The 13,325-nt window shown below is 37.1% G+C and overlaps 1 protein-coding gene across 1 annotated transcript in view; it reads left to right on the forward strand.

Moving 5' to 3' along the window:
• The first annotated feature begins 1,072 nt into the window (after positions 1–1,072).
• NEK5 (NIMA-related kinase 5) overlaps positions 1,073–13,325 on the forward strand; it is a 26,565-nt gene continuing 14,312 nt past the window's right edge. The window contains exons 1-9 of the mRNA XM_009319968.1: positions 1,073–1,189; positions 2,995–3,091; positions 4,127–4,224; positions 6,179–6,262; positions 6,370–6,440; positions 8,763–8,849; positions 9,960–10,014; positions 11,522–11,722; positions 11,821–11,893. Of these exons, the coding sequence (XP_009318243.1) occupies positions 1,073–1,189; positions 2,995–3,091; positions 4,127–4,224; positions 6,179–6,262; positions 6,370–6,440; positions 8,763–8,849; positions 9,960–10,014; positions 11,522–11,722; positions 11,821–11,893 (883 nt within the window). The remainder of the gene's footprint in view (positions 1,190–2,994; positions 3,092–4,126; positions 4,225–6,178; positions 6,263–6,369; positions 6,441–8,762; positions 8,850–9,959; positions 10,015–11,521; positions 11,723–11,820; positions 11,894–13,325) is intronic.

The raw sequence follows: 13,325 nt of genomic DNA on the forward strand, positions 1-13,325 counted from the left end.
GAGGTCTGGCCCTGCCGCTCTCACCTCCCCAGCGCCCCGCTTCCACTAAGCTGCCCGCAGAGGCAAGGCCCTGGGGGTGAGGGGCCTGGGTGTACAGCAGGCCGAGGGCAGCCTGGTGGGTGAGAGGGCTGGGAGCTGGCAGGCAGCGCACCCCTGTCCGGGGGCAGCTCGCCACACCTGTGTAAGAGGCCCACCTGTCCCGAGTGGCTGCTTCTCACCAGTGACTATGAACAGGAGCTGGCTTTGGCCCAAATACCTAAATTACAAATGCTCAAAGGTCACCCTGCCTGCGCTGTCAAAGTGGTCCCCAGAAACTGCCAGTCATGGAGCCCGCACGGGCTCCCAAGGTAGCTTGTTACAGAGCTTGTCTGTCCCTCCTGACAGGGAAAGCCGACTATCTTAGCAAATCTCCCTTGCTAAAACTCAGGCCAACTAATAAGAACAGTTTTATAGTGTTTGCTCATATTTAGCTGTGTAAGTTTGCTTATGGATGCGTTGCAAGTACCCAGTGACATTACTGTTTCTGCCAGAGGTTTCCAGACGACTGCTGATGCCGCAATGCACTTGGCTGTGGTGTCCTGCAAAATGCAGTGGCTTTTCTTTTTGCTGCCAACATTAGATCACATTAGTTTAAATCAACATGAAATAGATTATAATTTTATTTTTTCCATTAAAAGAACAAGTCTGCAGTATTGTTAACATCAGGAAATAATGAGTCAGACTTTCCAAAATCGTATTATAATCTTACATAGTACTTTCTACTGCCTTCTCATGTTTTAACTTCAGGGTGTACTAGGACTAAGCTTCAAGCTTTTCTTTATGAGACACTCATAAACTTGCTGCTTATTGAAAGTTCAGATCTGCAATAATTTGCAGACTTCCAGGAGATGACATTTTGAGGAAGAAGCAGCAGCAGTAATAACAGTGTGATAAAATATGATAAAAATGACAGTCTTGAAAGGTAGTGTTGTATTAGTTTTGTAGTACAAACTCAGATGTTACAGCGCTGACTACGTGCAATACTGATTTGGGGACTTTTTTATTTTAGACACTGCTTTAAGACGAAGACATCATGGATAAATATGAAATCATTAAAAAAATTGGAGAAGGATCTTTTGGCAAAATATTCTTGGCAAAAGGAAAAGTGGATAATGAACAGTGTGTTATCAAAGAGATCAATGTAACTCAGGTAAAGCAACAAACCTGGATGATAACGATAATTATTTACCTGATTGTGTTAATTGCATTTAGCTAGGGTATGAACTTGGGTTATATTTTATCTCCTTTGTAGTTCTATCTCGATTATATAGGGTTAAACTTTCTGAAGACTGTACTCTTTGCTAATTTAGGGATTTTACAAGCATAGACAAAATATGTATTTTGATATTAACCATGTTTACCTTTTACTGCATTTTTGTTCTTTTCAAAACTTCTCTCTACCTACAATGCATGACACTACCGAATTCAAATTTTGTAATAGATGATTCAACTACAATGAAACTACTGCCACTGAAATAACAAATCACAATTTTGTGATACATTTCTCTAAACTTTTTCATTTCCTTTTTTTTCCACATCCGTATTTTCAGACGTGAGTAATTCACAACAGAGTCGTTCCAATCCTCATTTGTGTTTACGGCAGTTTGATTCATCTCATCTGATTGTAAATGTCCATTCTGTAGCTGTCAGCACCTGAGCTGCTTGGCTAGACTCCCTTTCTAGGAGAACAAGAGAAATATGTATTTTTAGGATGCTGTTGATCGTGTGTGTTTTAGAATTCTGTTTTAGAATGAGCTGAATCGGGCCATAAAAGCGCTCTCTTTCTGTTGACTGCAGAGGCAGGGTTAGGATGACTAGCTCAGGTGTCAGAGCAATACCACTCCTATACCTAGTTCCTGAAAGACAGGCAGTTAAACTCCCTGTGATTTCAATACAAGGGTTTCAATAGTCCATTTCAATGAGTGCCTACATGCTTTTGACAGGTCTTTTGCTATTCTGGGCCACACTAGTGAATTTCTAATATATTAGAGACTTATAACAGAAGCATGAATTTTTATACATTGGTTCTAGAAAAAGCTGTATAACTTCCAGGTTCAAACCCAGAAAAATTGCTATGCTAGTAGTGACAGCTAAATAAAAAATAGTTTCTATGCTCATGACCAATAAAAAAATGCATTTCTAATCTTAGATTTTGATGTATACAAAATAGAAAAATGGAAGTTAATAAAATATTTTTGTGGATCCCACTCAAAAATCAGGAGCTGTATACAGAAAATTATTACTTTGAAGTCACAAGATTTTTTTTATATGGTAGAGTGAGTGTGTTTCATTCACGTTCTGATTTTTGAATCTTTGAGGATTACATTTCGAAATTATTTCCTAAGAATGAGGGTAAGCAACTTTTTATAAATACAACAGGACATTTTGATGGATGGATATTCAGAGACATTAATTTTTAAATTTTTAAGAAGTAATATTGATGAAAATGTGATCACAATGAACCAAATAGAAGTTTTCAATTTAATGTAACAGGGCAAAGAGTTTGACTGAAGTGTTACAAGAACTCATAACACCAGTAAAACAGAAGGATTTTTTTTCTTTTTACTTTATTCTTTTGAGATCATCCATTTTAAAAATACAGAATCACCTAGACCCTTATTCTTCGAATACTTAAGGGAAGTTTAACTTTAGAGTTTAACACTATTCATCAGCTGGCTTAGCAGTAGCATTTGTGTAAAAAGTTTAAAGGTATACATTTGTCTGTTTGTAAAATGTCATAATTTGGTTTGACTTTGGTAACATTCCAATATATTTCCAAGCATACACTGCAAATTGGTATTTTACATTATATATACATCATATTTTATAATATTTCTGCATCACCTTGGTAGATAGTCTTTTTGTATTTGTGGGAATGGTTTGATAACGATGTAACTATTTTTGAAGAGAGTTAAATATATCGTTGCTAGCATATAGTTTCTTAATTCTCTGTAGATGCCTGTGAAAGAAAAAGAAGCCCCTCAGAAAGAAGTCATTCTTCTGGCCAAGATGAAGCATGCAAATATCGTAACTTTCTATGCTTCTTTGCAAGGTTTACTTTTAACATTTTTGTTTTATTTGAGATTATAGGAGTGGAAGGCAGCAAAACCTAGCTTGTTAATATTGCCCAACTTTAAGCCTGTCCCCAACCCCTTACTTACCAGTGGGGACAGATCCCAACTCCTAAAAATGAACACAAGGTGTCAGATTCAGTCATCACTTGCCTTCTTCATGTGTGTGGGTGGGACCTAAGGTATTGTGGCATGAATGCTAGATCCTGGGGTGTCTGCATTGCTTGAGTTGAACTTTAGTCTTGACCTTCAACAGGAGTCCAGATTTTTATGAGACTTTTCCAGGAGTTTCAATAGAAGAAGAGAGCTTTTGAGTATAGCAGGAAATAGGTCCTGTTGGCCTTTTGTCTTGAGCCATATTTTGAGGTATCACTCAAGGATACAGAATTCTTCAGGACCGAAAGAGATCGAAGGAAGTGTGTTCTCCATAAAAGCTGTACTTATTTTTTCTGCTGATATCTGTCATAAGGAATGCCTTATGTAATGAATGCTATAGTTACAGCTTGTGTTCAAATTGTTTTCTGTGATCAGGACTGTAAATGTTTTAAGGGACACGTAAATCTGGTAGTCTTCTGGACCCCAGAGAGGTAAGAATAGGGTGAGTTTCCCTATTAAGTAGCCCATGCTGTTTATTTCTACTGTTGGACACTGTCTACTTTCAACCTTTTCCCTAACCCTAACTGTATACTTAGTTATTATTGGGGAACAATCCCAACTATGAAGTGTTCTGCTAAGTGTTGCCTTTAAGAACACCTGTGTTCTTTCTATGAATGTCATCACTTGAGGATTTTCTCATGTATTTAATATTTTGGTGAATCTCCATTTAAATATATTTTCATGTCTCAGTTTTGCATCAGGTTTCACTGGAAGTATCAATTTTTTCTAAGTTGCTCTTTGAAATGGAGGAGTAGATAGAGGATTAACTACTCCCTTTTAAAAGAAGGACCATATAAAATAAAAGTAATTTATTGCTGTATTAACAAGTAATAAAGGAAAAATTATACTTTTCCTTTCAGAAAAGAACAAGCTATATATTGTGATGGAATACTGTGATGGTGGAGATTTAATGAAGCGCATAAATATGCAGCATGGAGTGCTGTTCAACGAGGACCAGGTGAAAGAAGTTATCTTTAGAGGAAATTACATATTATGTAAAATGCGTGGTTTGAATTATCCAGTACAAGCTACTGTTTCTTTTCTGACCTGTTAACAATAATTGGACATTTTAAAGAAACTTTGGTAATTTTAATGGGAGTTTAGGGTTTGCTTTTTACACTGGTTTAAGATCTTAAATTAATTCATTAGCAGTGTTTTGATGCCATTTTTATCCCCCCTCCCTCCCATTGCTCCTTCCATTGTGGATGCACTTTTTCTTTGTACTAGTAGTATACCTACTAAGCCATAAAGACTTTCTTTTAAATGATGTTTTAGAATTATGGAGGGATGTATTATATACAAGTTCTTCATTCGTTTATGCTGTTTGCATCATGGCGTATCCTGCTTTATGCTGAAGTCAATGGTAAATCTCTCACTCATTTCATTTGGGTCAAGACTTCTCTGATGCCATTTAGATTGTTAAGCCAGCACAGAGAAATATGCCCAGAATTCTGACTGCTTTTGGAGCATGTTCACATATATTTTCATCTGTAAATAGGCGAGTATGATAGGTATTGCAATTCACAGAAACAGAATTTCCCACTATTCCTTACTTATTCCTTACTCTTAGCTTTATGAAGAAAATTTTCTCATATATATTGGACTTAGTGTACTGAACTCTGAGGTTATTTAATCATGCGTAGTCTTCCACTTTTGCAGGTACAATGAAAATTTACCTAGAAACTAGATAGATGGTATCCAACCTGTTAGTGGAAATACACTTTAAAGCATAAAAGTGGAAAAAAAAAGAAGTATTGTGACTTTTCTTTTTGCTTTAGTGGTAAAAGAGGAACTCCTTAGTGTAGAAGTCAGTTGGAAGTGAATTACTGGTCCAGTAATAATGAATTTTAAGATCCTATTGGGAGGTATACTAGCAGTAGAGAGGACATGAGAGAAAATAGAGAGGACAAAACCACAGATCATGAAAACATGAGAGAACCAACACACACAAACCCCTTGACAACAAGACAGAATAATACATATCCAAAAAAGGCAAAGGAAGTAGAGATCAAAGAACGGATTATAGAAACTAAAGATACCTCTGCCAATCACGAAAGGAAAGCAAATTGCCCAATTTAATATAACATTGTTAAAATATCTTTATATTTTCGAATGTATGCCTAAGAAAGTCTCATTTGTGGTATCCACCCTATTCAGGAAATCATCTGCTTAATGTGAAGCATTACTAAATAGAAGATTATTACTTGAATCAAAAAGTCTTTCATGATCATAAATTTTCCTAAATAGAGAAGCATATAAGCACATTGTACTTTTGTTTCTGAATTAAGTCCAAAGGCCCTTATTCAATAAAACAAGTATATTTGAGGTTAAATATATGTTTAAGGGCTGTACTGGATCAAGGATAAAGGATAAACCTGTGTGCTTACTTATGCAAGTTTCTTCATAGCTCCCTTCTTTCACCACATTTCAGTCCTTCATCCTTTGTTTCTGTTTTTTTCTGGACCACATTCGTTAAGACTACAAATACTATAACTGCATGGTATGACTTCCACCACTGAGGATTAAGAAGACACCTCCCAAATCTGTCTTAGTTGTTATTTGAACTCACTCATTTCTAAATAAAGGTCTAATAGTCTTACTGTCCTTTGACGTGATTCTTCAGTCCTTGTTCAAGTACTCGTCCTGTTACAGTCAGTGAAAACTTGATGGGGATAAGGAAAGTGGAGCAGGTGTCTAGTTCCATTTAGTTTTGTGGTAGCACTATAAAAGGAAAGGAAGAGTCTATGGCCTTAATTTTAAAAATATTATTTCTTACTATTTTATATTGTATATGCTCTACATATACTAGATTTTGTTGTTGTCTTCATTTTATATATTTCAGGAAGATGCCCCATTGGACATTAGAGTCACACAAATTTATAGATATCTGTTCTCTTTAACTTTCACTGCAGATTCTGAGTTGGTTTGTGCAGATCTCCTTGGGCTTGAAGCATATTCACGACATGAAGATTTTACACAGAGATGTAAAAGCACAGGTAGTAAAACTGGTACTGGAGAGGGGGTGATTTTGTCTTGTAAAAAATATGCCTAAGAAGCTCTACCATGTTTCATTTTCGCATACCAGTTTTGTTTTTATTTGCAGAACATTTTTCTTAGCAATAATGGAAAGGTAGCAAAGCTTGGGGACTTTGGCATAGCAAGGCAGTTGAACAGGTAAGCGACTTTTTTAGTTAGTCTGTGACCTACACCAAATAGGACTGTTTCTGAATGTTCAGAATGCAACTTGAATTTGCAAATTGTTTGTGGATTGTGCTTGTTCAAGAGGTCTGGGATACAGAGTCTGATACTACATTTTTTTCTGTTATCCTAGAACATGCCATCCTGCATGAAACCACAGATGTATCTAGCCTAGTAACTGGACTTCTGTTACGTATAAGACATAGGGTGGGGAAGCCTCAATCTTTCCCTGTTCTCTGTGGAACTGACATACAGAGATTCTGGAGGCACAGCTCCTGCTCTTGCAGCTGTTGATAATCACTTCTGGTGCCTCATAAAAAAAGAAAGTGAAGAGTGTTAAAAACTTAGGAAAGAGTATAAGAAAAGAGTTTGTACAGATTTTCTTTGTATGTCCTCCAAGACTGTGCCCATAATAATTTTTAAAAAAGGGCCAGAACCCACTCTCTGGGCCTGAGAGTAAATTATATGGCATGGCTTGCATCCGCATGGCTAAACTCTGTTGTCCCAAAGAGGGTGGCCTTATCTTTACTGACTTTGGGGACAAGGTTGGCCTATCCTGCATAGTGGCCAGGTGTTGTCTAGGGGAGTGCTTTTTGGTGTGGCCAAAACATGCCAGGGGGCATGCCAACAACAGGACAATGCTTGAATTTGATCTCTTTTTGAGCTGATTGATTTTCTTTGACCGTGGCAGGATATGGTGGCAAAGAAGTTCCACAATTTAATTAGGTATTGTGTGGAAAGGTAATTTCCTCTGTTGATCATTTTGCAGATTGTCCCTCTAGTATCAGTCCTTCTCAGTTGCTTTGTACTACACCTGCTGCAACTCACTTGTTAAAACTTTTCTTATCCCTCATTAAGTCAGTGTAAGTTTAACCACATTTCTGTCTACACAGCAACAGTAAAGAGAACAGATAACTTTAACCAACATAGACAATTTGCTCATTCTCTTCGGATGTACTTAACTGTGTACGTGTATTAGGTACCTTTATGCATTCTTCACATGGACATAACAGCCCATGTAATTTCTGTCAAGGCCCCATCAGATTGGCTTTGGATTTAGGCCTACATAACCTTGCCAGTTCAGTGGTGCCTCAGAGCTAGGAAGTCTTACTGAGAGATGGAGTATATTGGATTAGCATGTTCGGATAGTATCTTGATCCAAGCCCGCTCACCTCCAGGGATATGCCATGTTGCTGTTCTAGCTGCAGTCTCTGCCAGCTCTCGTACCTTTGTGGTGTCTTCCTTTGTGAAGCATAGACCTACTGTCAGTGCCTCAAGTCTCCACATGTAAACTACTTATGCAAAAAGTGCCTACCTTCAGAAGTGTTCTGGGGATAATCGCTTTAAGGATTGTTCCTACACAGCAGAATAGTACATAGCAGATAGGAAGTAAACCTCAGAATTTGAATGTCCAAGTACAGACACTTTAAAGAGTATTTAATAGGCTTATACAATAAAATAATTGGAGCTTGATAGTACTTTTCTTCATGTAACAAGTGAATTAAGTTTCTCAGGCTCTCTTTTCCTCCTCCCCTGGGGTATACAAAGGCATTTTCATCTCCGTTCTCCTAACTGCAAGATAGTGTCCAATACTTTTACTTGCAGTTATGTGTCTGTGGCACCTCTGGCACTCAGACTTCATGTAATCTATAAAGAGTGTAACTTACAACTTTATTGACATCTAGTATAGAGTGAGAGGAATCACACTCTATGAGTACCTGTTTCTCTCCACTGACTTCCCTGTGAGTGTTGATGACATCCACAGAGTAGATATCTAAAAGCAAGTGAAATGAATCCAGCTGGTGCTACTTGGCTGCACCTTCACAAGTCAGCACCAAAGGTGGAACTAGAGTTCATTTACTCATCCTTTAGTTTCTGGACAGCACTTCCTCCTTCCACTGTTTCTGGCTTGCGTGACTGACTACCACCTCCCATATTCTCACTTCAATGAGTATGTTGGAGACTTCTAATCTTTTGCAGTGTCTGACAGCTTTCAGAATTCTGTGTTAATGATAAACATTCCTTGAAAATGTTGATTACAATGCTGATGAAAAGTGGGGAAAAGCGAATTCTTGTGCTTTCTGTTGAAGTGCAAACACTCTCCACTATTAAAATAGTCATTTTTACACAGAACTGGGAAATACTTTAGTTTTTCTTGGAGTGTTCTATTATTCAACTATTTGGAGAGCAGAAATAATGTCCCCCACGGGCTTTTCATCTGCGGCAGAGAGGTCTCTGGTTCAATTGCTTGTAAATTTTTTCATTGTGTAAACCTTTGTGTTCATTGTGTTTCATTAGCACTATGGAGTTTGCCCATACCTGTGTAGGGACCCCCTATTATCTGTCACCTGAGATGTGTGAAAATCGACCATATAACAATAAAACGTAAGTCTGTCTTTCCTTCATATGCTTGTGCATGAGGGCATGCAGGCAGGAAAGAACTTATTTTACTAATATCATGGTTTAAATCAGTATTTCTGCAGGGCACCAGGAATTTCACGTGTCACCCTTTGTGAAGTTTTGTATTATTGTGTACAATAATTAGGTACATCAATCGTATACAACAGCTATGTTATACTGCACAACACTGTCAGTTGTATTTTGACTCACAGCGTCCAGAGTATAGCAATCATGAATTTGTTGTGATTTATCTACAGGCTTAACATAATTATATTTTTTGGTTTATAAAATTACTTACTTTAAACTTAAAGTTTAATCTCATTCTCTTTTAATACTCCTTGTTAGTAGTGGCGTGAAATGTAAAATAGATTTTTTTCCTTTGCTTTATCTGGTTCTCCATCAAATACTATATTTCTCTCTCTATTTCCAACATGTAATAGCCAATGCAAGTATGGATCTTTTCAGTTGCAAGTTTATGAATTTTTGGTACACTCATTTGTGATTTATAAAAATACACTAAAATGAAAGCTGCTAGGTTGGAAATTCTGGAACTTTGCAGTAGCCACCTGCAGGAAAAACAAATAGGTCTGAGAATTGTAAAGGCTCACTCAGGCTTAACACAAAATACCAGCTGAGAAGCACTGAAAAGTCAGGAGCTGAGTGGGCTAGACCACCTTCTCTGTGTGTGGGATGTGATCAACACCAAACGTTCTGGAGCCCAGACTAGCATCTCAGCTCTAAGGTGCTATTCACACAAGTTTACTCCCTTATTGTCTCCTTAACTATCAAGTCAGCCGGAGATAGCTTTGCCCTTCATACTGCTAGGAATATTAAGCAGGCATTCTTTACGTCATATGCCTTTTCCAAAGCTAATGATAGTACCTAGTTAGGTATCATAGAAACATTGGTACCACAACTAAAAAGAAATTTCTAGTCATTCTTTTCAGTGCATCTTAAGAAAAATTAAAAGTTGCACCAATATTAATCTGTGATGGAATAACGTTAATAAATTTGAGAGCTGAGAAGAGGTACTGATTCCATGTATGAAAATATTATAGTCTTTTCCCTGAAACTTTAATTACTTTTTATTCACAGAGATATTTGGTCTCTTGGCTGTGTGCTTTATGAGCTATGTGCACTAAAGCATCCTGTAAGTACCGCAGAATCGGATCGTTATCATATTATTACAAAAGATAGTGGACAGCCTGGAAAAACTATAGTAATAATAGTATTCATAGTCATCTGCTAGAATTATTTTCAGCTTATTTATTGATATTAAAGAATAACTGCTAGTGTGTAATTTTTCGTATTGTGTCTGTTTTGTGCATACTAAAATACAATGTATTATGTTGTATTTCTACAACATATATATGTGTGTGTATATACACACATTGAACATATATTTACTCTTTAATAAGTGCTAAACTTTTTCAAAAGGCAGATGAACAATGTAAAGAATTAAAGCCAAACTTCAAGGTTAGGCTTTAGGTATGTAATTTTACTCATTTCTATTTGAAAATACCAATCTATACTTACTAAAGAGTTTGAAACCCACATTTCCCCAGCAAGCAGTTTGAGTCCCCAGAAGCATTTTCCTAAAGGTTTTATTTTGTTTGAAGCACATTCGTGTCAGAAGATAACTGAGATATAACATCTTCAGGAAGCTGTGTTGTCCTCAGCCTGATCTGAGCCTCAGATAATCCTCAGCCTGTGAGTATTATGTGGAGCAGGGAACACGGCAGAGACTAATCCCAGCAACAGGAAAAGGATCAGATTCCTGGGCCCCGCAGAAGCTGACCTTTTGCTGAGCTTGGATGCGGGAGAAGGCAAAGCAGCACTGGTAGGGAGAGCACTTGTACTGAGCTGAGAGCAAGGGGATACTGCTGAGGAAAATTCCAGATTTCACAAAGTGAGAAAACATTAATATTACTTCTTATGAATATTAGCTGTTTTATTCTGTATTGCTGCCCATTTTTTTAATTTGAAGGCAGGGACTAGATGCTGATGTAGACAGGAAATGCAAATGAAGGTAAGGCAAATTTTGGTTACAACACCTTCAAAATAAGTAAATAAAACGGCAATTTTAGAAAGAAGTTGCTTTCAAAATTAATTTTGCCTGTCTAAGGCCCTTAAAAGTATATTGATGCTGACCTGTTAAGAGATCTGCTGAACTGAGAGGGCTGAGTTATCTGAGTGGCATCAGTTGTTAAAAAATCAGATTGTACCTTGGTTCCTGAGAGAACACAGAATGCAGAGGCTGAGTTGCGTGGACTGAGGTTTTGAAGGTGAACACTATGAAGACAGTATGTATGCAGGTTTCTGTTGAACAGCTTTTGGCAAAATAAATCATGTTTCATTCTGGAAAAATTGCTACTATATGACAGCAGAGTATGAATAAAACTCTTCCAGGTACAAAAGCTATCGGACCTGCTGAGTCGTGCAACTGAAACAAGGAGAACATAACCAGAAAATACAACCAGAGAGTGGTTATATTAATTTTCCACAGCAAACTAGGGATAGCGAGAAAGGATGTGTGAAGACATTGCAGAGCGCAGGGCTTCTGTCAGCAAGTACCTTTATTCAAGTTGGGGTGTCTAGTCCATCATTTCCAACCAGCAGTACTTACTGTCCTCTTTTTACTCTTCTCATTGATTAAGTTTGAAGGCAATAGTTTGCACCAGCTGGTGCTGAAGATCTGCAGAGGACATTTTCACCCAGTGTCTCCCAACTATTCATATGATCTGAGGATATTAATTTCCCAGTTGTTTAAAATATCTCCAAGAGATCGACCATCTATTAACTCTATTCTAAGGAAGCCCTTCTTGCAGAAGCTTGTTCTTAGGTATTTGCCCCCTGAGGTGAGTGCCTTTTTGCTGCTTGCTGAGAGAAAAAATGTATATCAAAGTAGTATAAACAATTCTATCAGATGATACCTTTTTGCTTATAGATAGCACAGGAAGAACTCAGTCACACTGTGATACATAGAAAAAGGCCTTCAGCATCACAGCCTGGAGCGAAGCTGATACAAGGTAATGATAATAATATTCTTTAACATTTAGTTGTACACTAACATTTGTTAGTTATGATATGCTTGATGGCTACAACTTTCTCCAGCAGTCTTTAAGGCACATTTGGACACAAGAGTTTCACACAAAGTTGAAAATAAAAAGAGGAGAGAACTGCAACATCAGAAACATTCACTCCAGACAGTGCATTGCTGTTCCATTCGGGAAAAGACAACTTTAAAACCTGCTCATTAGCAACGTTCAGCTAGAAAAGCTGCCATAGAAAGGTGCTGAAATGTTAATCTTAATTCTTTTAAGGATAGAATTCACAAAACTGAGAGGCTTTGGTCTAGATGCAGTTTAGGTCTGTCACATGACAAACATCCTTCCTTCATTTTGCCAAACTATGTGCAAGAATGCCAAAATGTTGCAAAACTTGCTCCATGGTATTTTACAAAATGATAAAAATGTATATTACAAAATATTATAAATTAGATTAAATTGTGAGAGACAATGAACTCTATTTGGTTTAGTGCTCATTGATAGATTGAATTGTGTCTGATCACATTCTTAGAAAACACGGATGAGACTAAATGGTATCTCTCTGTGAACTGCTGAACATCTGACATGTTTCTGGCAGCATAACCTTTTCCTAATTCTGTATTCTTCAGTTTATCATAATTATTCCTCAATTTATCTTCAGAGGTACTAAAGTAGTTTAAACACATTTGTGAAAATAAACCTATGTAGTTACTTAACTGTGCTGTGGACTTCTTTTTTTGTTTTGTTTTGTTTTTTCCCCAAAGTTCTTCAGTAATGTAGGAACACATTTTGTAAATAACAAATTTCAGTGTGATTTATCTGCCCTCAGGTCTAATGCAATTTGGACAGAGGCACCTGATCACCTAAGACGCTTAGGCATTTTAAAAAGTATCTATGGTCATATACTCCTAATTTTCATATATTTTTTCTTCTAGACATGATACTCTAACAGTCATTACTCAGGAAAAAATTAGAACTCATTTGGAAACTACTTAATCCTAGCAAGGACACTACTTTTCATTTTTGCAGATAAGATCTTTGCAAAATTCTGACTGACCAAACTGGAATGGTGTGTACTTTTATTCTCCTACCTGGGGAACTGATAAGCTAATTTTTTCCCTTTGCAGCCCTTCTTTCCAAATTTCGCAAGTACTACAACATTGTCTAATGATTTGTAGAATACTGAGGGGTAGGTTTAGAAAGGGAATGCCTAAGCAGGTAGACACCTAGCCTCCAATGAAATCTGAGTCTAAAAATCAGATGTCCTGTTTTCTGTTCTTGGTACTAGCGTCAAATCAGCTTTCTAGTTTATAGAGGTCTCCCTTTTATTTAGTGTGGTTCTTTGCAAAACTAATCAATGAGATCCACTTTACATGAGTGTGTCAAATCATAACGTTTTCAAAAACGTGCCATT

Source organism: Pygoscelis adeliae, unplaced genomic scaffold (genome assembly GCF_000699105.1).
Source record: "Pygoscelis adeliae isolate BGI_AS28 unplaced genomic scaffold, ASM69910v1 Scaffold32, whole genome shotgun sequence".
Classification (NCBI taxonomy): Eukaryota; Metazoa; Chordata; class Aves; order Sphenisciformes; family Spheniscidae; genus Pygoscelis; species Pygoscelis adeliae.